Here is a 22230-nt window from a genome sequence, read left to right on the forward strand (position 1 = left end):
AAGCATCATAAGACCTGATGGGGGACCTGCTCACCTACCCTATCTCCCTGCCAGGAAGGGGGCGCAGGAGGAGCGGTGGGAGGCCAGGGACCCGGGCCCGCGAGGCCCACGTGGCCACCAGGGGGCGCCAAGAGCTCACTCAGGGCCAGCACAGGTCTGTCCACACCCTTGTTGCTGAGAGAGAGTCTACAGCTCTGGGAACCAGCTTTATTTTTCTCAGGAGCCTCTGGTTGGGAGTCCTACAACCCCAGAGGGCATCTGTGCCTGCCCTTGCTGAAAGCCATATGCTAATGTCTTCACTGTGAATTTGGTGAATTTTCAGTGAGCACCCACTGTCCACTGGTTTTCCGCGGTCTCGAATCCTGCTCGGTCCAGGGTGGGATTTGTCTTTTACGGTATGGAGCGCTTGTGCCACCCAGGATGGGACATGGTGAATGTGGGGCCCCCTTCGGTGCTAGGTTAGAGCTGCCTGCTTCACCGAGGAGTTGAGCTGGGCTGCAGGGGTGTGTTGTGATGGGGGAAGAGAGGCAGGGTCTCCTTCACTTGTTTCATCTTGCCAGGCTGGTTCACTTTGGGGCTGGTGGGTTTGTCAGGTTGGAAATTGCTTTCTTCAACTAGAACAGAGAAAGAGGGGTTTGGGGGAGGGAGGGTGTAGAGGAGGCTGAGAGTGGGGATTCTAGGGTTGTCTGGCTGCCCTAAGGGTTGATTCCGGGGTAAATGCTAAAGCCGGTGCCTCCCCACAGCACAGATGGCATCATTTAGGCCCAGAGAATGGCAGGCACAAAACAGTGGCCAGGGGGCGCCTGGGTGGCTCAGTCGTTGGGCGTCTGCCTTCGGCTCAGGTCATGATCCCAGGGTCCTGGGATCAAGCCCCACGTCTGGCTCCCTGCTCTGCGGGAAGCCTGCTTCTCCCTCTCCCACTCCCCCTGCTTGTGTTCCTTCTCTCGCTGTGTCTCTCTGTCAGATAAATAAATAAAATCTTAAAAAAACAAAAAACAAAAAACAGTGGCCAGGCACTCTGGGCCAAAAAGTGGGGCTCATCAGAATCCAATGAGGCCTCTCTAAATTTGGATGGGATCATACTGTGCCCCCCTGTCTCCCAGCCTGCTCGAGCATGGCTCTTCTGCCTTGCTCTGCCCCGGGACCCTCGTACCTCCACCCAAGACACGGAGCCCACAGCTCTGCCCAGGGACGTCACGGGGAGGGACTGAAGGTTCAACAGCTCGAAGAGGTTGTGTGCCTAGAGGGCGGGGGTTGTTAGGAAACATTGGAGGATAGATGGTGTTCAGCCCATCGGGCTTCAGTCTCTCCCTAGCTTGGGGGCTGTGAGCTGGGGTGGAGGCTCTGGCCAGGGCTCTGTCCCAGGGGAGCCCACCCGCCTGTCTGAAAGCCTGGGAAAGGGGTGGGGCACAGTAACAGTGGGACACCAGGACCTGGGCCTGCAATGTCCACTGTGACCACCAGGGGTCTCCAGAGTCCACACAAGGGACCAATGGAAACGACCGGTTTATTTAGCATGATCCAGCATCATCCAGCAGCACAGAGGGGCTGAGGCCACCTCCACGTCCCCAACCTGCTTCTGTCCCTCTCCGACCCCATGTGCCAAAGCCCCTGTTTTGCAGGGTGGGAAGGGGTCAGCATTCAGAGTGATTAAGTAATTTGCCCAAGATCACACAGGGAGAATGTGGTAGACCTGAAATTGAGACCCATGTGTGCCTTGATGCAAAGACATCTTCTCAACTACTGTCTCCACCCTGAGGCTTGTGCTCCCCCAAGCTCTCCCTCTTCCCTAGTCTTTGCATCATCCTAAGAACCCTAGAAATGAGGGACGGGGAGAGGACAAGGACTACTATGCTCATTCTACAGATGAGGAAGCCAACCCAGGAGGAGCAGAGAGCCACAGGGTACCAAGAAAGCTGGAGCCTAAGTTCCCCTCTTGGGCTCTTCCCTTCTATCCCACAGTCCTCGTCTGCCCACATGCCCGAACCTTCCCCACTACCTGGTGAAGGGAGGTCTCCGGAGACAGCTGCAGGGTCACTGGCTCCATGGGACAGCCCCCAGCCAAGAGGTCCCGGAGATGCTGACAGTGATGGGGGAAGGATCATGGAGGGCTGGGCCACCCTCCGCCTCCTCCAGGCTGTCCCTGTCAAACCCCCTTTCCCCGAGGCGCCCCCCTCACTCCCCTGCTGACCACCCCCCATCCTGACACCCCACAGGAGTACTCACCCGGTGCCCTGGAGCCCAGGAAGGTGGCTCAGCCTGGAGTGCTTGCACCAAGTGTGCCCTTCCCACAGTGCCCACCAGTATCTGAGACTCTGCACACGTGGAGAGGGAGAGAGCCACACGGCATTTACTGGGCGGCTACTATGTGCCGAGAACTGTACTGGGTGTTCTCATGTCAGGACCCTACGGCAGCCAGTGGGTCAGGAGCTATTACCACCGATTTTATACAAGAGGAAGCTGAGGCCCAGAGGCCCAGAGAGGTTAATTATCTTGCCCAAGGTCAGTGGGCTTCTGATGTGGAGGTGTGGTAATGGAAGGCAGCTGGGTAAGGCTGCGCATCCTGATTCCCCCTGTGGCAGGCTCTCCAGGCAGGAGCAGCTTTGGGACACCTGCATGAAGATGTCTGTGGGTCAGGGCTGGGCTTTGCCCCTCATTTCCCACAGGAAGTTCCACACCTGGCTCAGCCCAGTGAAAGTGTGAACCCAGAAGGTCCCCATGTTCTGAGGTCCTAGTGTGGGCTGAGGGCTTGGCATGCCTCACTCTGGGCTATCACTGGAGTTGGCAGGTGTTGGGGTTTGAGGGGGCAGCCTGGCATTTTTCCTTCTTGTCAAGTAAAATCAAGACTTTACAACTAGACATATAAATGCTCTCCCTTTAAACAACAACAACAACAGTTAAAGCTATTTCTTGGGTGCGCAGCAGGGTCCCACAGCCTGGGCCTGTGCTGGTTGGGAGCTCTTTGCTTTCTGTGGCTCCAAGGGTAGAAGTGGTCTTTGTCTTAGAGGCCAATTTTGTCTTTGTTCCAGGAGGTGAAGCTTCTTGGAGGAGTCACCCATATGCAAATATTTCTAAATGGCGTATTTGGTGTAGTCTGTGGGATCATGTTAAAGGTATCCCAATTTGAGTGGGGAGAGGGCATGGCATTTGGGATGAGAACCTCTGACAACTCCACGTTGGTCCCTATTTTCCAGGCGGGGAAACTGCAGTTCATAGAGCTTAAGGGGTTTGCCCATGGTTCTGCTGCTCGTATGGCTTTACGGGCTCTTGGGTGGGTATGGGGGTAACCCATAGGGTTTTGCAGGTTGCTCACTAAACAAGGTACCTGCCCAGAGGATGAGTAGGAATCAAACTCCTGCTGTGCTATGCTTGACAAGTGTGTACCTTGTCTCGTTTGCATATGTGGGCTGATAATGGCGCTGAGTGGACATGGCTACCTTCCCCCCCGCAAATCTTTCCTACTCTTACTGTACTTGTGTCCCAGTGGGAAATGATGCTCTAGCTAGATCCTTCCCCAAGATGCAGCTTATGTATCTTTCCACAAGGGCACCCATTCATTTTCCTTTAAAAAGACATTTTTCTTGTGGCAACAGGGTTTCAGGAGAGTTGAGTTAGCTGGGGAATGAAGGGAGGCCCAGGTAAGGAGTCTTCTGAGACCTTATAGTGTTGCCATCATTTACCCCAAGCTCACCAGGCCTGGCTTCTAGAATTCCTAAAGCTATCCATAGAATGCCTTACAAGACTCCTCACATCTCATTTAAACATGTCAACCACCCCAAGCTAGGGAGGTCATGGTCTCCATTTTACCAGTGAGGAAACTGAGGCTCAAGGAGATGAAGTGACCTGCCCAAGGTCACACAGTTGCAGAGACAAGATTCAGATTGAGGTGACTGAGAGGTCCAATGCCCTGCTTCCCCTTTCCTGGACCCGAACCTCCAAGGCCGAAGACAAAGGTAGAGGGAAGGCCCCCTCCCCACCTATGCTCCCCCACTCCTGCTGGGTACCTGTGCTCTCCACCAGGAAATACTTGGCCAGGTCTGTGGAGGTCACGACCCTGGCCACTTCCTCCAGAGGTGTGTCCTTGGCCAGTGTGGTGATAGTACAGTTCATGAAGTGCCCCACGGTCACACGCTGAGAGCTGGAGGCAGAAGGGTGCTCCCCTCAGGTCCTGGAGTGAGGTGAGCTCCAGACCCCAGGACGAGGCAGGGCTACCTGGGGGAAGCTGGTTCTTGGGTGTGGGCAGGTGCTGAGAGATTCCTAGGTTCTAGCTTCTAGAACCCCAAGGTGGGGAGGAACTTGAGGACAGCTCACCTATGGCCTAGCTCTGGATTCCCAGCCCCTGAACTCCTATCTCCTCCCCCTTACCCCCCACCTCCAGACCGGCTCCATTCTGCTCTGTTTTACTCAGAAGCCTTCCCTGGAGAATTTCATCTGAAGAAAAGTTTTATGGCAAAAGAAAAAAAAAGCTTTCAAGTTTGAAAATCACTGGAGTAGCCACCCCCATTTACAGATGGAGAAACTGAGGTCTGGACCAAGGTGACGGCTTGCACATGTTTGGAGCTGGACCTTGGACCCGAGACTCTCAGAGCCTCTTAGTCCTGCTTCTCTGGGAACAGAGGCTGCTCTGGTCCTGCCTGGCCAAGGGAGATTCCAGCTCCCAACGTGCCAGCAAGGACAGCAGGGCAGGAGTGGGAGAGAGGAGGGGACCTCCCGGATCTGGTGCTGCCTCTCTGTGTGATGGGGAGCAAACCACGGCACCTCTATGAGCCCCAGTTTCCAGCAAATGGGCAACATCTGTCCTCCTGTCGTGCAGACAGACAACTAATAAGACACTGGAGCCCGGGAGGCCAGGCATTTGTCCAGGGTCGTGCAGCGAGCTGGAGAGAGTGGAGACAAGATGGCTGTGTGTGGGCCCCTTCCACACCACCCACGTCCAAGGTCAGCCACAGTGAGGGTTTTTTTGGGGGGGCCTTCACTCCAGCCCACCCAGACCCATCACCTGCATCAGCCAGCCCAACGTGGGCACCACTCACCTGATTTTTCGGCCTCGGATCCATGGAAGGTATGGCAGCTTCTTGACGATGATGGTGCCGTCATAGAAGGAGGGCTGGCAGCTCTGGGCGATGGCGTTGGCTGCCAGGACGGCCATCAACACGGGCAGGGCGTGCACTATCTGGCCAGTCAGCTCGAAGGCCAGCAGCGCCGTGGAGATGGTGTGGGTCACGGCCCCCGAGAAGGCCGCAGCCCCTGCAGGGGGCAAAGCCGGGGGAGGGCAGGGGTGGCTCAGGCCAGGGGCCAGCCTCATGCGGACGGCAAAGATGCCATGGCCGTGGCCGTGTGCTAGGTGGGAACTGTCCAGAGGCCACGTGCTGGCCACTGCTGGAAGCGCCCTGGAGCCTGGGCTCGGTGAGGGGCAGCGTGTAAGGGAGAGGATGGGGTATCAGGGACAAGACGGGAGCTAGAGAGAATAACGGGGACTCGGGGGACGGGGCTCAGGGAGGGGTCTCACTGGGAGGCTCAGTGATCTCTCCATGCCCCGATCCTCTGGGTCCAGCCAGCCCCCCCACAAGGTCTGCCTCTCCCGTGGGGACCCAGCCCACTCACCTGCCAGGGCATACCCCCCAGGCATGATGGGGTTGGTGACTCCTCCAGCCACAATGCCCTCAGGGAAGGCAAGAGCAAGGGCCTCCCCTATGAGACGCCCGATGGCAGCTCCTGGCCACAGACAGGGTGAGGAGGGGGAGGCAGGCTGACGCGGCCCCCACAGCCCTCCATCCCTGGGGACCAACCTCAGCACCGTCTGAGGAGGGAGGGAGAGAGCCAGGAGCCGTGGCCCTGCCCCAATAACCCTGAAACTCTCAGGCCCTGGGAACCCCAGACTCACCAAAGATGAATATGGGCATGAAGTACCCAGCAGGGATGGGGATGGTGGTAGCCAGAATCAGCATCCAGAACTGGAGGCGGGTGGGGGGGAACCCGGAGGAGCCGAGGTTAGAGGCAACTGGACAAGAGTGGGCAGGAGAGGGAATGGGCAGGGGACAGGGGAGCTTCCCGGGGAGAAGGAGGCCGCCCAGGCACAGGCCCATTGCCAGCGTCTGGTGTTAGGAGGGCACCGACCGAGGGAAGGAAACCCACCCTGACAAAGAGCCTACTATGTGCCTGGCATCACGCCAAGGGCTTTCCTTTCTTCCTGCTCAACCTCCCCTTGGAGGTAGACACAGCAACGGCCCCATTTTAAAGATGAGGAAACCGAGGCTCAGAACTGAAGCAACTTGGCCGGGGGTCACACAGCGGGCAAGAGTGAGATCAGACAGCCTGGGTGGAAGGCCCGGGCGCTGTGCTACACTCAGTGGGAGGCATTGCTCCCCATCCCATCCAAGGCCGGTCTCCACTCTGTGCACGACTCCGGGGGGGGCCCTGGCACCCACCTTCATAACCAAAAAGAAGGCGAGGGTCCCAAAAATGGTGAACCGCGGGTGGTACCATTCAAACCACAGGTTCTGGGGGTCGACGTCCTCGGGCCAGGGAGGGGACGAGTTCCGGGTCATCAACGCCCACGAGTGGTTGTCGAACAGTGAGACCAGATGCTCCTTCATGGACAGCTGGCTCAGGGGACAGGTGGGAACTCTGCAGGAGGGGGCTGGGCAGCAGCTGCTGCCACCCCTTCACCCTGACCCCACCTCAAGTCCTCCTCTGCCACTTCCCACCTTGGGAAGGGCTCTGACCTCCCAGGCCTGCAGTGTCCTCATCTGGAACATGAGGATGACCCACAGGCTTCCCCTTACAGGTATTGTGGGGATTAAGTGAGATGACAGGCACAATGTGGGTGACAAATGGGGGTTCCCCACTCCCACCCCACCCCAGCTCAGCGCCCCTTACCCGAGAAGCCAGGAAGTGGCCCACGCCAGGGGGGTAGGTGATGGAGGCGAGAACCAAGGCCGCCAGGGCGGAATACAGAGGCTTGCTGTGGGGCGTGGGGGTGGGGGGTAAGCTCAGTGCTGGTCCTCCTCTTTCCCCACCACATGGAGGGGGAGACGGGCAAGAGCAGGCCCCACCACCCCGAGGGTCGGCACTGAGGCAGAAACTGGAGGAGTGGGGGCCATAGGGCAGCCCCCCTCCAGGGGAGGAAACCTGTGGTGGTCAGCCCCACCGGGCTGATAGGAGAGTTGGGGACAGAGGTCCACCAGGCCAGGGTGGGCCATGCATGGCCGGCCTGGGGCAGGTGCCAATGCCAGGGGGCAGGCAAGGTTTGGGGAGGAGAGGGGCTTGGTTAGGGCTTCTGGCTCTGTGGGAAAGTAGGGCTTCGGTGGGGGGGGTGCAAGCTCCGTGATAGAGTGAAGACTCAGGAGGAGTGGGGAGAACATGGAAGGGTTGGTAGCCCAGCAAACTGGGGGTGGGGGTGTGGAGCAGTGACTGTGGGGAGCTGGAGAGGAGTGTTAGGAGGGAATAGGGGTTCCTTAAGTGGAGTGTGGGCTAGGAAGTTTTGGGGGGCTCAGTAGGAGGATGACAGTGCAGTCAGAGGGTGGGTCTCTCTATCAAAGGGAGCTATGGGCTCAGGAGGCTGAGGAAGGGAGGGGGGTTGTCCTCCCTGAGAGGTCCCCAGTCCCTGTCCAGAGCCCACCTGGTGGCCAGCAGTTTGGAGATGACCCGGTTGGTCTTGACAAAACCAAGGAATGTTCGCTGACAGAAGAGGTAAGCGCAGCTCAGGATGCCGCAGATGGCCCTGGGGAGGGAAGGTGAGGCCAGAGCCCCGCCCCAGAAACAAGGGCAGCGGCTCAGGCCTGGGCGAGGCCCCCAGTTGGGCTCTCAAGGGACCCGAGGTGCTCACTCACCCCAGTGCCACAAAAAAGAAGATCTCCGGCAGGTCGAACGGGACATCCACCCTGAAACTGGTCTTGTAGAGGGAGGTGATGGTCTCTGGGGCAGGAGGGGAAAGATCAGGGACCATACCCCGACCCCAGCCAAACCCAAGTCCCAGACTTGACAAACAGCAGTGGAGGTGGCGCTAAGTCAGGTCAGGAAGGAGAGGAGAGGGGGAGAAAAGATGGGAGGGGGGGGACGGGGAGGGAGCCAGGGCTGGGGTCTGGCGCTCTAACGGGGACTCACCCTGCTCGCTGTTGAAGACCGCCAGGAGGCGGAACATGAAGGCTCCACATGTGGCAGCGAAGAAACCCCTCCAGTAATCCCAGACAGAGAAGTGGGAAGACATGACCTCAATGCTGAACAGGACGCCTGAAGGTGATGCTGAGCTTAGACGGAGCCCCACCTCCATCCATCCCAGCGCCCTGACCCCTCCCGTCCTGCTCTCCTACAGCCCCCGCAGACAGGCTCCCCCCCTCTTTGGGCCTGAGCTGGAGCAAGGGAGGCCAGGCAGGAGCCCAGGGAGTGTACCCGCCTGTGCCCTCCCGGGCCATCTCAATCCCTACAACAGCCCTATGGCATGGGGCGATTAGCCCCATTTTACAGACGAGGAAATGAGGCTCAGAGAGCTGAAAGCTGAACTCACTGGCCCAGGGTCACACAGGGGAGCGGGATCTCCAACCCAAGTCTATCGGATGTGACCCTGAGGCGTCTTGACACCCACCTCCATCCCACCCTGGGGTGGATGTGCCCTCAAAGGACTGCAGTAAGCCCGCACCCCTCCTCCGGGGCCCTCAGCTGGACAGAGGAGTGAGCGGCGAGGTCGGCAGCGCTGGGGGACAGGAGTGGTGTGGGGGGCCCCAGGGTGCAAGGGAGGGGCAGGATCTCACCACTGAAGGGTGCTGCAAACACTGTGGCCACGCCCACTGCTGCTGCCGCCACCAGCATCTCGTTCTGCTTGCTCTTGTTCTGGGGGGGATCCCGAGTTGGGGGCTCGGAGTCAGCCGCCACCCTGCCCTCCCTCTCGTTCCTCCAAGGGGGGCCCTCCCTGGCCCCCTTACCTCAGATTCCCCAATGGCCTTGGTGAGCACCCGGCCCAGGTAGGCTGCGATCATCACAGACAGGTGCACGAAGGGGCCCTGCTGGGGAGGTGGGGGAGTTCAGAGCCCTTACTCCTCCCCCTTGGGGCCCAGGGCTGGGGGGCAGAGAGAGCCTCATCCAGACCTACATGGCTGCCCATCCGCACCCTCGTCCTCCGTCTCCCCAGCTCTTTTGTCACACTCTGGGGACCTAGCCTGCCCCTCCCCAGGCCTGAAGCCCTGAAGGCAGGCACTGGCCTGAGTCGCCACTGACCCAGCTTCTGTGGGGCAAGAGGGAAAAGGCAGAGGGGCGGGGTGGGGTGTTCTCACGCCTGCCCGTACCACTTTGCCCAGGAAGATGGTGCTGCCGGCGGCCAGGGTGCAGGTGAGTCCTGCCACCTTGGCCCCGAAGTTCTTGATATCCAGGTAGTCCTCCAACACCACGCCTGACAAGATAGTCTTCAGCTCCGGGATTCCAGAACCTTGGCAGGGGATGGACAGGGGGCAAGAGGAGGGACGGTCTCTAGATTACACTCTCAACACTTCACCCTGCCCAAAATGTTTCACATCATGATCTTGTCAGGTCCTCCAAAACCCTGAGTTAGGATCTGTAAACTCCTTTGCACGTGAGGAAGCTGCAGGTCAGAGAGGGGACAGCAGTTGTCCATGTCATTCCAGCTGAACCTGAGCTACGGCAAATGTGGGGGACCCAGGATAGAATCTCAGGCCACCCCTGGCTGCACCCCTGGAGCTCCCCAGTGCTGGCCTGGAGCTGGATGCAGGGCTGAGAGGCCTGGGGGAGCTGTGCCCCTCCCTCAGCCCCTCCCTGGGGACCCTACCGCCAGGGCTCCCCGTCATCAGCCAGAAGCACCCTCAGAAAGGAAGCGGAGCCAGCAGTGACCCCAGAGTCCTTCTCACGGTGTGACTTTGGGGCAAGCGACACGACACTTCTGAGCCTGGCTTCTCTGGCTGTGAAATGGGGTCACTGCCTCCTGCCTGCCCCCATCAGAAGCCCCGAGGGATACGGAAAGACTTTGGCGCCAGGCACACAGGCAGATGGCTCACCTCCAGAGAAGGGCGTGATGCTCTGGGAGAAGCCGGAGGAGAAGGAGACCAGGGCCACAGGGTACACGGTCCAGGAGAGATACCGGAGCAGGTGGCTGTCCCCAATCTCCCGGTATAACCACGTGTGTGCTGGGGACACCCCGGGAGTCAGGGAGCCATCATAGCCTTGGCAGCCCTCAGGTGTCCACTGACCGGAAATGGAGGCTCGACGAGGGGAGGCCCGGGGCCACCCAGTGAATGTCAGATGCCCAAACAGAGGCAGGACTGGGACCCTGGATCCACAGCCCAGTGTTGCTACTACCCACTGAATGATCTTGGGCAAGTGACTTAACCTCTGTGAGCCTCCATTTCCCCATCTGTCAAATGGGCTAGTGATGGCAGCTCCCTCATGGGGTCATTGCGAGAAAGCACTCAAATGATGTCCAGTGCATGATGCATAGCAGGTCCTCAGGATGGCACCTGAACAAGTCTACCAGGGGGGTTTTAGAACCTTCTTGCCCATGCCCCCTGTTCCTGGGAGAGCTCAGGGTGGAGAGAGCCTGCTGAAGCATGGGGAAAGAAAGTTCTATGTCTGGTGGTCTAAGCAAGTGCCCTCCCCTGTTACTGAGCTGAAAGCAAGGAGGGAGGGAGGAGAAGGAACAGGGGGAGCAGGAAGAGGTGGGCATAGAGCTCAGAGGAAGAAGGGCTCTTGGGAACATTCAGGTGTCTCTTGCTCATTGTGCAGATGAGGAGACTGAGGCCCAGAGAGGGGCAGGAGCCTACCCAGGGTCACACAGCAAGTCAAGAGCAAAGCCTGGACCAGACCCAGGCCTCCTCCCTACCCCGAGCCCTCCTCCACCCGCGATGCACCTGGCGGCCCATCTGGCATCCCAAGAGCGTGCGTGGAAGCCTGTGTCCAGAGCAGGTGTGCGTGCCAGGGAGGGGTTACCTCGGACCACGCGCCCGATAGTGAAGTTCATGGTGTAACTGATCAGGGCCATGAGCACCCCGAGGGTCATCAGGAAGTACCAGTCCTCCCCCACGCGGAACAGCTTCTGCTTCAGCCACTCCAGGCCACCTGGGGCAGGGGCACTGGGTCATAGCCCAGGGCCGGGGGTGGGGCATGGACAACTCCTTCCCTGGAGGCCTGCCCGGGCCCAGGGCAGGGAGGGCAGGGGCAGTATGGGGCTGGGGCCATGGGGTCAAGTCCAAGGTGGCTCAGAAGGGGTTCTGCGCATGAGGGGCAAAGCAGGAATTGTGGCAAGTGAAGGCAGCAACACAGTGGGTGCCAGTCCTGTGGGCCCTGCTAGGGGACCTTTGACCTGTGCACCCTCCCCACCCCACCCCACACTGGATACTCATGGAAGATTGATGGAGCCGGCAGGGGCTGGGGAGGGTGTGCTGAGAGCTACGGCTTTCTCCAGTGTCTCCACAGGGCACAGCACAGAGAACACAAGTCTAGCAGGAACCCCCTTGTCTCCAGACCTGTGGGCCTATCCTACAGGCCGCGCTGAGGTCCGGCCAGGCAGCACACACTGGGCCCCGAGCAAGGCCCCTAGCACGGCCATCAGGCTTGGGGGCTGCTTTCCCCGAAGGCAGAGAGCAGACCTCTAGACCCACAGGCAGATGGACTGGCAGACAGGTCCCTCCCCTCCCTGCCACCCGGAGATTGTGGGCACATGAAGGCCGGGCAGCTCTTGGGTTTCAAGGTGGGTGGGGAGGTGGGGTCCGGGTAGGGGTGATGTCCTGAGGGGTCTTCGACAGGGAGAGGAAGGGGGCCTAGCTCTCACCTCGAATGCCTCGGCGGACGCGGGGACACGGGCCCCATAGCTCCCGAAGACTCACAGGGCTCCCCGAGGAGCCCTCACGCAGCCCCACCAGCTCTTCCATTGGGTCCCTGAGCAGACAGACAGACAGACCCTTGGTAAGCTGCTCCCATACCCTTACCCAGCCACCTAGCCCTCCCAATACCGCTACTTCCCAGATAAAAAGGAACAGAGGTGTTTTCCTGTGCACACATGTGCGTGCATGTGCGAGTGTATGTGAAGCTATCCGGAGGGGACAGAGGTCTGATGTGTCCTCATCACAGAGGGGGTGTCGCCGAGGGTGCGCATATCTGTGTTAGGGTGTGGGGTGGGGACTGGGGTTCCTGTGTCCTCTGTGTCCAGCAGCAGATTGGTCAAGGTGGGACCCCGGGCCTCAGAACTCCCTTCCCCCTGCCGTGGGCACCGATCCTACCCTCAACGCTTGGCTGCCTCCACTGCACAGAGCGATCTCCTTTCCCAGCAGTCACTCACACTGTGGGGTCCCCCATGCCCGTCCCTGAGCCCCCTCTCCTCTGCTCAGGCCACAGAGGCAGGTAAACAGCAGGCCCAGAAGGACAGCCCAGGAGGGTTGTAATGAGGTGCCGGCTCCCTGCCGCCCAGCCTCCTCCTGCCCCGCCTGCCCTGGCCCTGGCAGGTTCCACCCAAGTCCAAGGCCCCGCTCCACACCCAGCAGCCCCTCACCTCTGTCCGTCGGTCCTGCTGTGGCCCCAGCCGGCCCTCCTCTAACAGAGACTCCTTTGCCTGCAGCCCAGGTGCTCCTGGACAGGTCTGTGCTCCACCAATCCGCATCCTGGGCGCCCCCCCTCTGTCGGGGTTTATCCTGGCCATTAAGAATGTCCTTGACAAACCATCCAGAACTGCCCAGGCCGGTTGAGCCATGCAGACCAGAACAGCCAAGGGGGGCCAGGAGCTGGAGCTCCCTAGAACCCAGGAGAGCCACGCAGAGAGTGGCGCTTGACCACCCTGGGGCTCCCTGCTGCAGGCTGGGGGACATGGGGGGAGCAGAAGCTCCTACACACAGCAGCACAGTGAGGGGTCCTCTGCAGGGGCTGGATTCTCAGAGCTGGACACGGAAAGGGTTTGAGGAAGCAGAGAAGGGAGAGGGGAGAAAGCCGACGGAGCTGGAGGAGGAGCTTGGGCAAAGGCGAGGGGCCCCATCACTACCGCGCCCTCACTGTGGGCCAGGCGCTGTGCTCAGCCAGCCCCAGAATCAGTGAGTGCTCACAGAAACCCAACGAGGTGGGAGGTACTATCCCATGTTAAAGAAATTGGAGTCCCTGAGGGGTGATGCTGCTTGTCCAAGGTCACAGAGACCGAGGGGCAGAGCCGGAATTCCCAGCCGGGTTTGCCAGACCTCGAAGCCTACACACGGCTCCGCCGCCCACCTTGCTCAGGGGTGGGGAGGAGACCGACAAGCTGAGCAGGGGCGGTGATGTGGGGCCCCGCAGGCCTCTGAGGCCTGGGGAGGAACTTGAACTTGATCCTCAGGTCCAGCCCCTCTAGCCTCAGAGAACTACCCCTCAAACCACAGTGCTTCCCAGTATATGCCGCAGACGGTCCTGCCCCAGCAGAGGGTAGGGACGAGGACATGAGGGGGAGGGAACGAGCACAGGTCATGTGCCAGCCACACACCTGGCCCTTTATGTCTGCAACACAGTTCATCCTCCCGCATCCTTGTGAGTCAAGGGCGGCATCACCATTTGGCAGATGATAGTGGATCAGAGAGGTGTAGTGACTTCTCTAAAGTCACACAGCAGAGGCTGAACCCAGACCTAGACTGTCTGGCTTTTCCCCTCCCCAGAGCTCCTCCAGCCCCCGTGGCTTTCATCAGTCAGGTCAAGGGTTTGGGCACAAAGCAGAGGATTTGGGTCTGATGTCACTTTTGGAAAGATTTGGGCAAGAGATTTGGGATAACTCCTCTCTCTCCCTCCCCCAGACAAATCTCTCTGAAAATCATGATGGCCCTTCGGGGACTTGTTAAAATCCTGGGACCCTGAGCCACCCTCTGCCCCTGGATGCCTGGCCACGTCCATCCGAAATAGGAGCACTTGTGTATGTGGTGGGAGGCAGGACGGGGCTTGCAGCTCTGCACGGGCTGGGCCCACTGTCACCTTGCCACACCCAGCTGGTGACTGCATACAGTAACAGGATACCTGGCTGCCCTGTTGACATCCCAAACCCCAGTATAATCCCACAGCCAGCATCAGCTGCCCAGCAGGTGCTGCATGTCCGCACCCTCACCTCCCAGCCCTGGGAACACCAGGAAACTGGGGAGAGGGGAGCAGAGCCCCTCCCAAAGCCACTTCCCTGCATCAGGCCCCCGCAGCCGTGGAGGGTAAGAGCAGGCTGGATGCTAGAACAGCTCTGTCACCCCAGCGGGTCCTCCACCACTCAGAACCTTGGTGTCCTCTTCTGTCCCATGAGGAGAGCTGGGGAGTCATGCACGCATTCCTCATTCATCATGACTCCCCCAGAGCCTAGAACAGGGCCCCCCCCACAGAGCAGGTGTTCCGTAAATATCTGCTGAGTGATGAGCAGTTTCCAAACGCTGGCCTGCCGGCTGGCTGTGTGCAAACCTGACGGAAAGAGATGCCTGCTCGCTTCCCAAGACCATAAATCAGAATCTTGGGGTGCAGAGGGAAGAGTCTGTGTGTGTTAAAAGTTCTCCCAGGTGATTGGGATTCAAGGCATTGGATCATCTCAGAAGTTCCTTCTATCCCTGTGATCTGGAGGGAGAGCATGCCCAGAGATAGGGGGAGTGGCCTTGATGACCTTTTGAGGTCCCTCCTGGCCCCTGAAGTCAGTAAATCCAGTACATTTATGGGCGATGCCTCAGGGATAGGAGGAAGGGGAGGAGGAATGGTGGGCGGAGGTGGGTAACGGGATCTGACGTCCAGGAGCAGTGACTCAGGCCCTCAGCACCATGACAGTGTGTCTGCATTTAGCCACCAGCTCCTGTTTCCCTGGCGGGCGGGAGGCCTGTGGGCCCCCCCACCCCCGCCCCTACCCTCTTTCCATCTTGCCTCGTGCTGGTCACTTCCTGGCAGCCCCACTGGAAGCCCTCAGCCAGTATGGGTGACACGGGCCCAGCAGGAACCTCCACTAGAATGACAGACCCCTCTTGCTCCAACCACCCCCCAGCTCCCAGCTCCACGCTGCCCCCACCCACGGACCACCAGCACCAGTGATTACCTCTAGATGGAGCCCCACAAGGATGGTGTTCTGTGGGAGCCAAAGAAAGACAGTCCCCACCTTCAGGAGCCCCCAGTCTAACAGGGAGACAGGCGGACCCCTGCACCAGGGGAACCACCAGTCTGAGGTGGGGGAGTGAGGACACGACAGAGAAGTCACGGACCCAGGAAGACATGTCAGAGTGCCAGGTGCTGGGGTGGGCCTCTGGGCAGGGGCCCCTGTGTGGCTGCAGCAATCACAGAGGCCTTCATGGGGGAGGAGGAATCAGAGCAGGTCTGGGCAGGAAGGGCAGGATTTGGAGAGAAGAGCAGAAACCCCACACCGTGGCCTGGGCAGCGCCCACCGCCCAGAATAGCCTCTCCTGCTTTACCCCCTGGCCCCGCAGGATGTCAGTCCTGGCTCTGCTGAGCCGTGGGTGGCTAGAGAGGGGCTTCTGGGCCAGTCTGTCTCCATACACGTATGGTCAGGTCACCCCAGCCTCCTGGAGGGTTTTTTCTTTTTTTTAAGATTTTATTTATTTATTTGAGAGAGAGAGAGAAAGAGAGAGAAAGAATAAGCAGGGAGCAGGGGAGGGGCAGAGGGAGAAGCAGACTCCCCCCGAGTCTGAGCAGGGAGCCCGATGTGGGGCTCGATCCCAAGACCCTGGGATCATGACCTGAGCCGAAGGCAGCCGCTTAACTGACTGAGCCACCCAGGCACTCCTCCTGGAGGGGCTCTGAATCAGACCCACCTGGGTCTGAATCCCAGCTCTGCCACTTACCCACGTGCAAGGCCCGCCCCCTCGGTGAGGCTCCGCGTTCCCGCCTATAAAATGGGAACAACACCTCTTTCCCGAGCCGAGCTGTGTGGAGATCAAGTGCGGCGGTGCTGGAAAGCTCACAGCCAGGAGGCACTCCAGAATTCAGAGGTAGAATAGCGTCTTCCGGAATTCTCCTTTACCTCTCCCTGAAATCCAGCCCACCGGAGTCCTGAGCATCTCCATTGAGCTGGAGGTCAAGCAGACAGTTCCCAGCAACATAACCCTCTAGACCTTTAAGGACACTTACCACCAAATTATCTGCCCCCCCGCCGAGTCCTGGCCCAACCCCCACCCTGGCCAAGGGCCGCCAGCTTCCTCCTCTTGGGGCCCCAAAATGTTCTGAGAGTGGGGGGAGGGCAAGCACAGAATCTGGGTCCCCGTGGGAGCGGGCAGGGGGACAGCTGCACATTTCCCCCGCGCCCCCCTCCAGGGCTCTCAGTCCTTCCTAAGAGATGGCTGTAAACATTATCTGCCCTGAGGGAAGGAGTCTCTCACCTCACGCAGGGGTCCAACAGGTGGAGGTCCTCCACCCACTCCTACCTTCTGATCTTGCATCTCCTGCTCTCCCCAGAGCCAGGTGCTTGGGCCTCTGCTGACCTGACTGCCCATCACCTAGATCCCCTCTTACCAGGGACTGGAACTTTGGGGGAGAGGGGACAGGAAACAGAAAACTCTATCCTCAAGAAGCTTGCAATCTGATGGGGGAGGCACAGTCCTTAAACCCCTCCCCCCGGCCAGGCTGATGGGGGAGACAGGGACACAGAAACATCACGCACACACACACACAAGGTCCTGTGGCGGGCATGGGGGGTCTGAGTGGCGAGAGGACAGGTTGCCCCCGGCCCCGCCGCTGCGGAGGCCCCGGGCTGGACTTATCGGCCTGGAATGCTGGGCTGTGAGCTCAGCCTGGGCCTGCGTGTGCTGGACTGTCAGCAGTGCGGCCTCACCAGAGAGGATTTCCAGCCCCCTCCGGGCCGAGACGAGGCCTAAATTTAGCTGGGAGACAAGGGGCTGGCCCCAAGCCCAGGGACGGTCGGGCCCTTATAAAGCGCCGGCAATCAGGGCCGGGCACGCTCCCCCAGAGCCTGCTGCCCACACGCTCTCCTGTCCCCCTGCCCGCCTGGCCAGGGCCCGGCCGCCGGCCTGTGGATGAGCCACAGGACCTCCTCCACCTTCAGAGCGGAGAGAAGCTTCCATTCCTCCTCGTCCTCATCCTCGTCCTCATCCTCGTCCTCCTCAGCCTCCCGTGCCCTCCCAGCCCAGGACCCGCCCATGGAGAAAGCCCTGAGCATGTTTTCCGAGGATTTTGGCAGCTTCATGCGGCCCCACTCGGAGCCCCTGGCCTTCCCAGGCAAGTTGTTAGGGCTCGGAGGGGAGATGCTCAGGGAGGGGACCCCTGCTCCAGGGCACCTGTGAACGCGGCCACCGAGCTGCCCAGAACAGGTGCCACCCGACTGGAGCCACGTGTGGCCACCAGGACAGATGTGGCCACAGAGACAGATGTGGCCCCAAGAACAGGCCGACCTCCAAGAACAGCTGGGGCCCCAGGGGTCAGCTCTGACGCCAGTGGCCACACAGGGCCTGTGGCCAGGTCCTCGCTGGAGCTCTGGAGGACTGGATGGGGTTGAGGGGTGGGAGACATCCCCCAGCCTCCAGGCCTGGGTGGGCTGCCCCACACAGTGTCACTCAGCCCACCACGGAAAAGGTGGGCTGCAGGAGGTGAGGGGAGGTGGGCAGGGGGGTTAGGAACAACAGCTGAGGGGGAGTCAGGCCTGGGGACCTGCCCCTTTCCCCAAGAGGAGCCAAAAACCCGGGTTCTAGAGGCAGGGCTGCCCGGGGCTCAGCTCACAACAGCCTTCCCCCCATAGCCCGTCCCGGGGGGCCGGGCAACATCAAGACCCTCGGGGATGCCTACGAGTTTGCAGTGGATGTGAGTGACTTCTCCCCTGAAGACATCATTGTGACCACCTCCAACAACCACATCGAGGTGCGGGCTGAGAAGGTGAGCCTGCCCATCCTGCCCGCTTCCACATCTGTATTCTCCGCCCGGCGTCCCCACGCCCATGCCCCTGCCGGGACCCCAGATGCTGACTAGTGCCCCCCACAACCTCCCAGGGCAAACTGGAGACCTTGCTCCTGTTGCTTGTAGGCCGAGGGACCCCCACCGCCCCGTCCCCCCACCACTGCCTCTCCCTGCCCCAAGGCGTTGAGATCCTTTGTTCAGGAGCCAAAGGGCAGCTGAGGGAGTCACAGGGGAACAGGAGAGGGCTGGAAGGAGGCAGGCAGGGGGCACCTGAGGAGGTGAGGTGAGGGGGGAGCCGAGAGCATGCAGATGGTAGCTGAGTGGGGACACCTTTTCTGGCAGGCATGTGGGTAGGTGGGGGGCTCCCCTGGGAAGCTGGGGGGAAGTGTTCCCCCACGTGACACCCTTCAAGCCCCTCTTTCCTCCCCCCACCCGGAGGTTCAGCCCCCATCCTGGGATCCTTGAACGGGGCCCAAGGCTGGGCAGAGGCCCTGCCGTTCAGGGTCAGACGCACTCCACACCCCACAGTCCCTGCGCTCACGGGTCTCAGGGTCACTGGGTCACTAGGGTCTCAGAGTCCCAGCTCCCAGGAGGCCTCTACTGGGGAGGAGGGTGTGGCCCGGCCTGACCAAGGGTGCTGCCCCAGAGGGTCTGTCCAAGGCTTCCTGCGGATCCTCCAAGGCCTGGCTTCCTCTGCTGAGCACAAGAGGCTAGCTGCCCTGGCACCTCTACCAGAGAAGCCGAGGACTGTGGGCACCAGGACCAGCGGGCAGCACGTGCCAGCCTGCATCTCCCCCCCACCCAGTGACTCAGCCACCCCAGGCTCCTCTGGACACTGTGTGCGGGCCAAGCCATGGGGGGAGGGGCGGCCCGACCGCCCGGGCTGCTGACACCCCGATGTGTCTGGGCCTCCCCGAGGGCACGGCCCTGCTCCCCCCTGCTCCGGGTCTCTTCTTTTTGCTGCTCGGGAGCTCCTCCCTCTCTGAGCTAGCCACCGCCCCCCCCCCCCCCCCCGTGGAAGCACTGGGGCTCCTCTGAGCCTCTCTGTCGCTGTCCCTGCCACTGCCACCCGGGCCAGCCCCTCAGCACGGGCGCGTGGGGGCCTGGCCGGCATGACACGAGAGAGAAGGGACTGCGGCTTGACCCGAGCTGGACGGGGCGGGGTGGGGCACCCTGCGCTGACCTGTCACCCCTCCCCAGCTGGCAGCTGACGGCACGGTCATGAACACCTTCGCTCACAAGTGCCAGCTGCCCGAGGACGTGGATCCCACCTCGGTGACCTCCGCCCTGAGGGAGGACGGCAGCCTCACCGTCCGGGCCCGGCGCCACCCGCACACGGAGCACGGCCAGCAGACCTTCCGGACAGAGATCAAAATCTGAGGGCCTCCCCGTCCCTGTCCCCTCCCGCTCCCCCCTTCTCCCCACACTGGTCTGCCACAGAAGTTTGCCTCACCCCTCATGACAGCTTGCAGCACTTCCCAGCTCAAGCTCCAGGCCCTGAGGTGGCTCATCCCCCCCCTAAACTGAGGCCTTCTGCTCCCCAGGGCAGGCCAGGGAAACTTTTGCCTCACCTACGGCCCCCAGATTCCAGATGTGGCCTCTTTCACTGAATCCAGGATAAAGGCATTGAGATGGGAAAGGAAGCTCCCAGAGAACCCACTTTGGGGAAAGGGGGACTGGGACAGGCAGGATCTCCAGGCAAATAATCTGCAGGACAGACAGATGGACAAATCCTTTGATCTCTGGAGTCTCTGCAGGGCAGGGGCGGAGGGGACAGGGACCTGGGACCCCCTTGACCGAGGGGAGCGGGGGAGGCAGAGGCGCTGATCCAAGTGGAACTGCACAGGGAAGCCAGAGGGGACAGCCCCGGCGGGGAACCTCCCCTCTGCCACGCCCCAAGCCCCAAGCCCTAAGCCCGCCCGGAGCCAGGCTGCCTGCCTACCTGGTGCCCCCACCAGCCTGCTGGGCCGGGGCGGGGCCACACAATGTCTGTATATAGATGGGGTTCTTCCAATACACCTGGGTCGTGATAAACTGTACAGCACCCCTGCCCCTCCCCCCGCTTGTGTCCCCAGGCAAGGCCTCGAGGAGGGGTGGGGCTGGTCCTTCCTCCCACCCTGAGACTGGGGCTCCTGCGGCTGCCTCCCCTGCAGACAGGTCACCCAGCTGAGGTGGGAGAGACAGCATGGATGGGGCCTTGGGTCTTCAAGGTTGGACCCCAGCTTCTTGTCAACCTTCCCCTGCAGCCAGTCACCTCCCCCATCCTTGCCCCTCTTTAATCGATGAATCTATAGGCTTGGTGTGTATATATACCACACACACGTGCCCATGGTCACGTCCTTCAGATACTGAACAATACCATGAGCTGAGGCTGAATTCAGCATATTCGAAAATCAGATTTTACAATCTCTATTTTTATCAATGGGGAAACTGAGTCTGAGCAGTTGAAAGCCTGGCTCATTCATTAAAGGCTGGATTTGAACCCAGGCTGTGAAAGCTGCTCTCAAACTGACCCCTCCCCTCTGAGCACTGGGGAGTAGTTCCCCTTCTTCTGCCTCTTGTGACCTCTGCATCCTGCCCCACATCTTCCAGCTGGAGAGCGCTGGATTGTAGGAAGAGCCCCCAACCCAGTTCCCTCCTAGTCTCCCGTCCAGGGCAAGGGACCTCCAGGAAGTCATCCTTCATCCTAGGGAGCCTCAGATAACCCCAGTGACACTGGCTCAGTCTCCAACATACAGAAGCAGGGGTGGGGGGGGAAGGGGTGGTTCACAGTAGTTGAGGCCCCCTGGAGGCAGGAGGCGAGGCCTGCTTCTCCCTTCTGCACCTCTTGGGTCAGTGTTCTCTAGGGTGGCCTCTCACCCCTGCCATTCTGGGGCCCTTAGGGGATGGCTGGGGGCGGGGTGGTGGAAGGGGGCATGGGAAGACCCTAGCATTGTACGCTGCACACACAATAAACAACCGAATCACAGACTTCTGGAGATCACCTGCCTAAGTTCTCAAACTTGGGATGGGGCTGGAGGCAGCCAGGGGGAGAAACCCCAGAATAAACTGACATGCCTTCCTTGAGATTTGGGGCCAGGGGTGGCAACTCAAGTACATTTCAAGGACCTCACAGAAATGTGGGTGTCCTTTGGCCTCCTCCCTCGGCTCCCAGACCCACCTGAGCAGGAACCCCAGAATCATTTCCCTGAAAAACCTTGCAGCGCCTTCTCTCCCAACTGCCAGGCACTGTCCCAGGCACAGGGACACCAAAGGCAGGCCAGCTGTCCTGAGTCACCTGCCCTCTTGAAGCCCAGCTTGTGTGAGGGCCAGACCGGCCGAGTGACTGGCTCAGGGTCGCACAGACCCAGCGGCAGGGCAGGGCTGGACCCTGGCTGGTTCGGGGAGTCTGGGTGCGCTCTGGAGGGACCCCACCCCACCCCCAACACCACGAGGCGCCACTGAAACCCGAGCGCCAGGCTCTCCCCAGCACAGCGCGGGCTGCAGGCGGGAGGAGGGGAGGAGAGGGAAGAGGGGGTGCGGTATTTCCAGCCTCCGTGACTCACTGATTCCACTGGGCTATTTGCAGCCCCGAAACTCATCGGCGCGGGGCTTGGGGGTGGAGCCGGGCCAGCTTCCCCGTCTCCCTCGACCCCCACCCAGGGTCAGGCTCACCTTGGCTTCCCGACACCCTGGGTCGCGAAGGGGGCGGGGCTGGGCGGCGGGCAGCCCCGGGCTGGAAAAAGGGGCAGCTACCCCCTCATGGTCGGTAGGGCCCAATACACCCACCCGCCGGCCCCAGCAGCTCTCTCCCCAGACCGAGGTTTGGGGAGATGAAGATTTCATAGGGGACAGAGCAGAAGCTGTGTCTGAGAGAGTCCTCCCACCAAGGTGACCCTGCGGAGGAGGAGGAGGGCGGGAGATGGGGACGGCAGGCCCTCTTTCATCGGCTCCGCCCCCTGGGCGCCTGGGCTGGCTCTGGCGCTTTGTCTCCCCGGGGCCCCCCACCCTTTCCAGGCTAAATATAGGCCTGGCTGCCGGCCCTGCGCCCCACCCCCACCCCCACCCCGTGAGGAATAATTTTAGCAGCCCCATTCATTGAGCGGCTAGCGTGTGCCAAGCATACTGCTCATCCCCGCAATAATTCTGCAAGATAGGTACCAAGGAGGTTCAGAGAGGTCAAGCAACTGGCCCAAGGTCACCCAGCTTGGAAGTGGCATGGCTGGGATTTGAATCCTTGTCTATGACTCTAGAAAGTTCTCTGCTGAGTCTAGAAAGCCCAAATCAATCCCTCCTCCTCCCCCTCCCCCCACAACACCATCCGAGGGTTAAGTGAACTCCCCTGCCCGTATCCTGGCATCCGGTACAGGGAATGCAAACTTGTACATTTTATATAGTTTTTGGAGTGGGCCTGGGCAGGAGGGCAGG

At 60.6% G+C, this 22230-nt stretch overlaps 2 protein-coding genes across 2 annotated transcripts; one reads left to right on the forward strand and one right to left on the reverse strand.

The window, feature by feature from the left end:
• Nucleotides 1-193: 193 nt before the first annotated feature.
• Nucleotides 194-11873, reverse strand: LOC118519510 (chloride channel protein ClC-Ka). The gene is made up of 19 exons (XM_036067032.2): nucleotides 11774-11873; nucleotides 10933-11061; nucleotides 10005-10133; nucleotides 9282-9421; nucleotides 8922-8999; nucleotides 8751-8829; nucleotides 8107-8232; nucleotides 7833-7917; nucleotides 7622-7723; nucleotides 6880-6964; nucleotides 6429-6602; nucleotides 5885-5954; nucleotides 5605-5715; nucleotides 5034-5247; nucleotides 4005-4138; nucleotides 2227-2315; nucleotides 2000-2080; nucleotides 1154-1240; nucleotides 194-614 (listed from the first exon to the last, which is right to left on the reverse strand). The coding sequence occupies exons 1-19, from the start codon at nucleotides 11871-11873 to the stop codon at nucleotides 567-569; spliced, it is 2061 nt and encodes a 686-aa protein (XP_035922925.2). The 3' UTR covers nucleotides 194-566.
• A 4976-nt stretch (nucleotides 11874-16849) lies between these two features.
• On the forward strand, nucleotides 16850-20801 carry HSPB7 (heat shock protein family B (small) member 7). The gene is made up of 3 exons (XM_036067038.2): nucleotides 16850-17151; nucleotides 17669-17802; nucleotides 19024-20801. The coding sequence occupies exons 1-3, from the start codon at nucleotides 16950-16952 to the stop codon at nucleotides 19201-19203; spliced, it is 516 nt and encodes a 171-aa protein (XP_035922931.1). The 5' UTR covers nucleotides 16850-16949; the 3' UTR covers nucleotides 19204-20801.
• The last annotated feature ends 1429 nt before the right edge of the window (nucleotides 20802-22230 follow it).

This window comes from Halichoerus grypus, chromosome 5 (assembly GCF_964656455.1).
Source record: "Halichoerus grypus chromosome 5, mHalGry1.hap1.1, whole genome shotgun sequence".
NCBI classification, from domain to species: Eukaryota; Metazoa; Chordata; class Mammalia; order Carnivora; family Phocidae; genus Halichoerus; species Halichoerus grypus.

What these genes read in the sequence shown, in the direction of transcription:
- LOC118519510 (XM_036067032.2), bottom strand. Translation starts at nt 11,873, where the DNA reads ATGGAAGAGCTGGTGGGGCTGCGTGAGGGCTCCTCGGGGAGCCCTGTG. An exon ending in CCATCTTCCTGGGCAAAGTG is followed by an intron (nt 9,000 to 9,281) that starts GTACGGGCAGGC and finishes CCTCCCCAGCAG; the next exon opens with GGCCCCTTCGTGCACCTGTC. An exon ending in CCTTCTTTTTGGTTATGAAG is followed by an intron (nt 5,955 to 6,428) that starts GTGGGTGCCAGG and finishes ACCCGCCTCCAG; the next exon opens with TTCTGGATGCTGATTCTGGC.
- HSPB7 (XM_036067038.2), top strand. Translation starts at nt 16,950, where the DNA reads ATGAGCCACAGGACCTCCTCCACCTTCAGAGCGGAGAGAAGCTTCCAT. An exon ending in GGAGCCCCTGGCCTTCCCAG is followed by an intron (nt 17,152 to 17,668) that starts GCAAGTTGTTAG and finishes TTCCCCCCATAG; the next exon opens with CCCGTCCCGGGGGGCCGGGC. An exon ending in TCGAGGTGCGGGCTGAGAAG is followed by an intron (nt 17,803 to 19,023) that starts GTGAGCCTGCCC and finishes ACCCCTCCCCAG; the next exon opens with CTGGCAGCTGACGGCACGGT.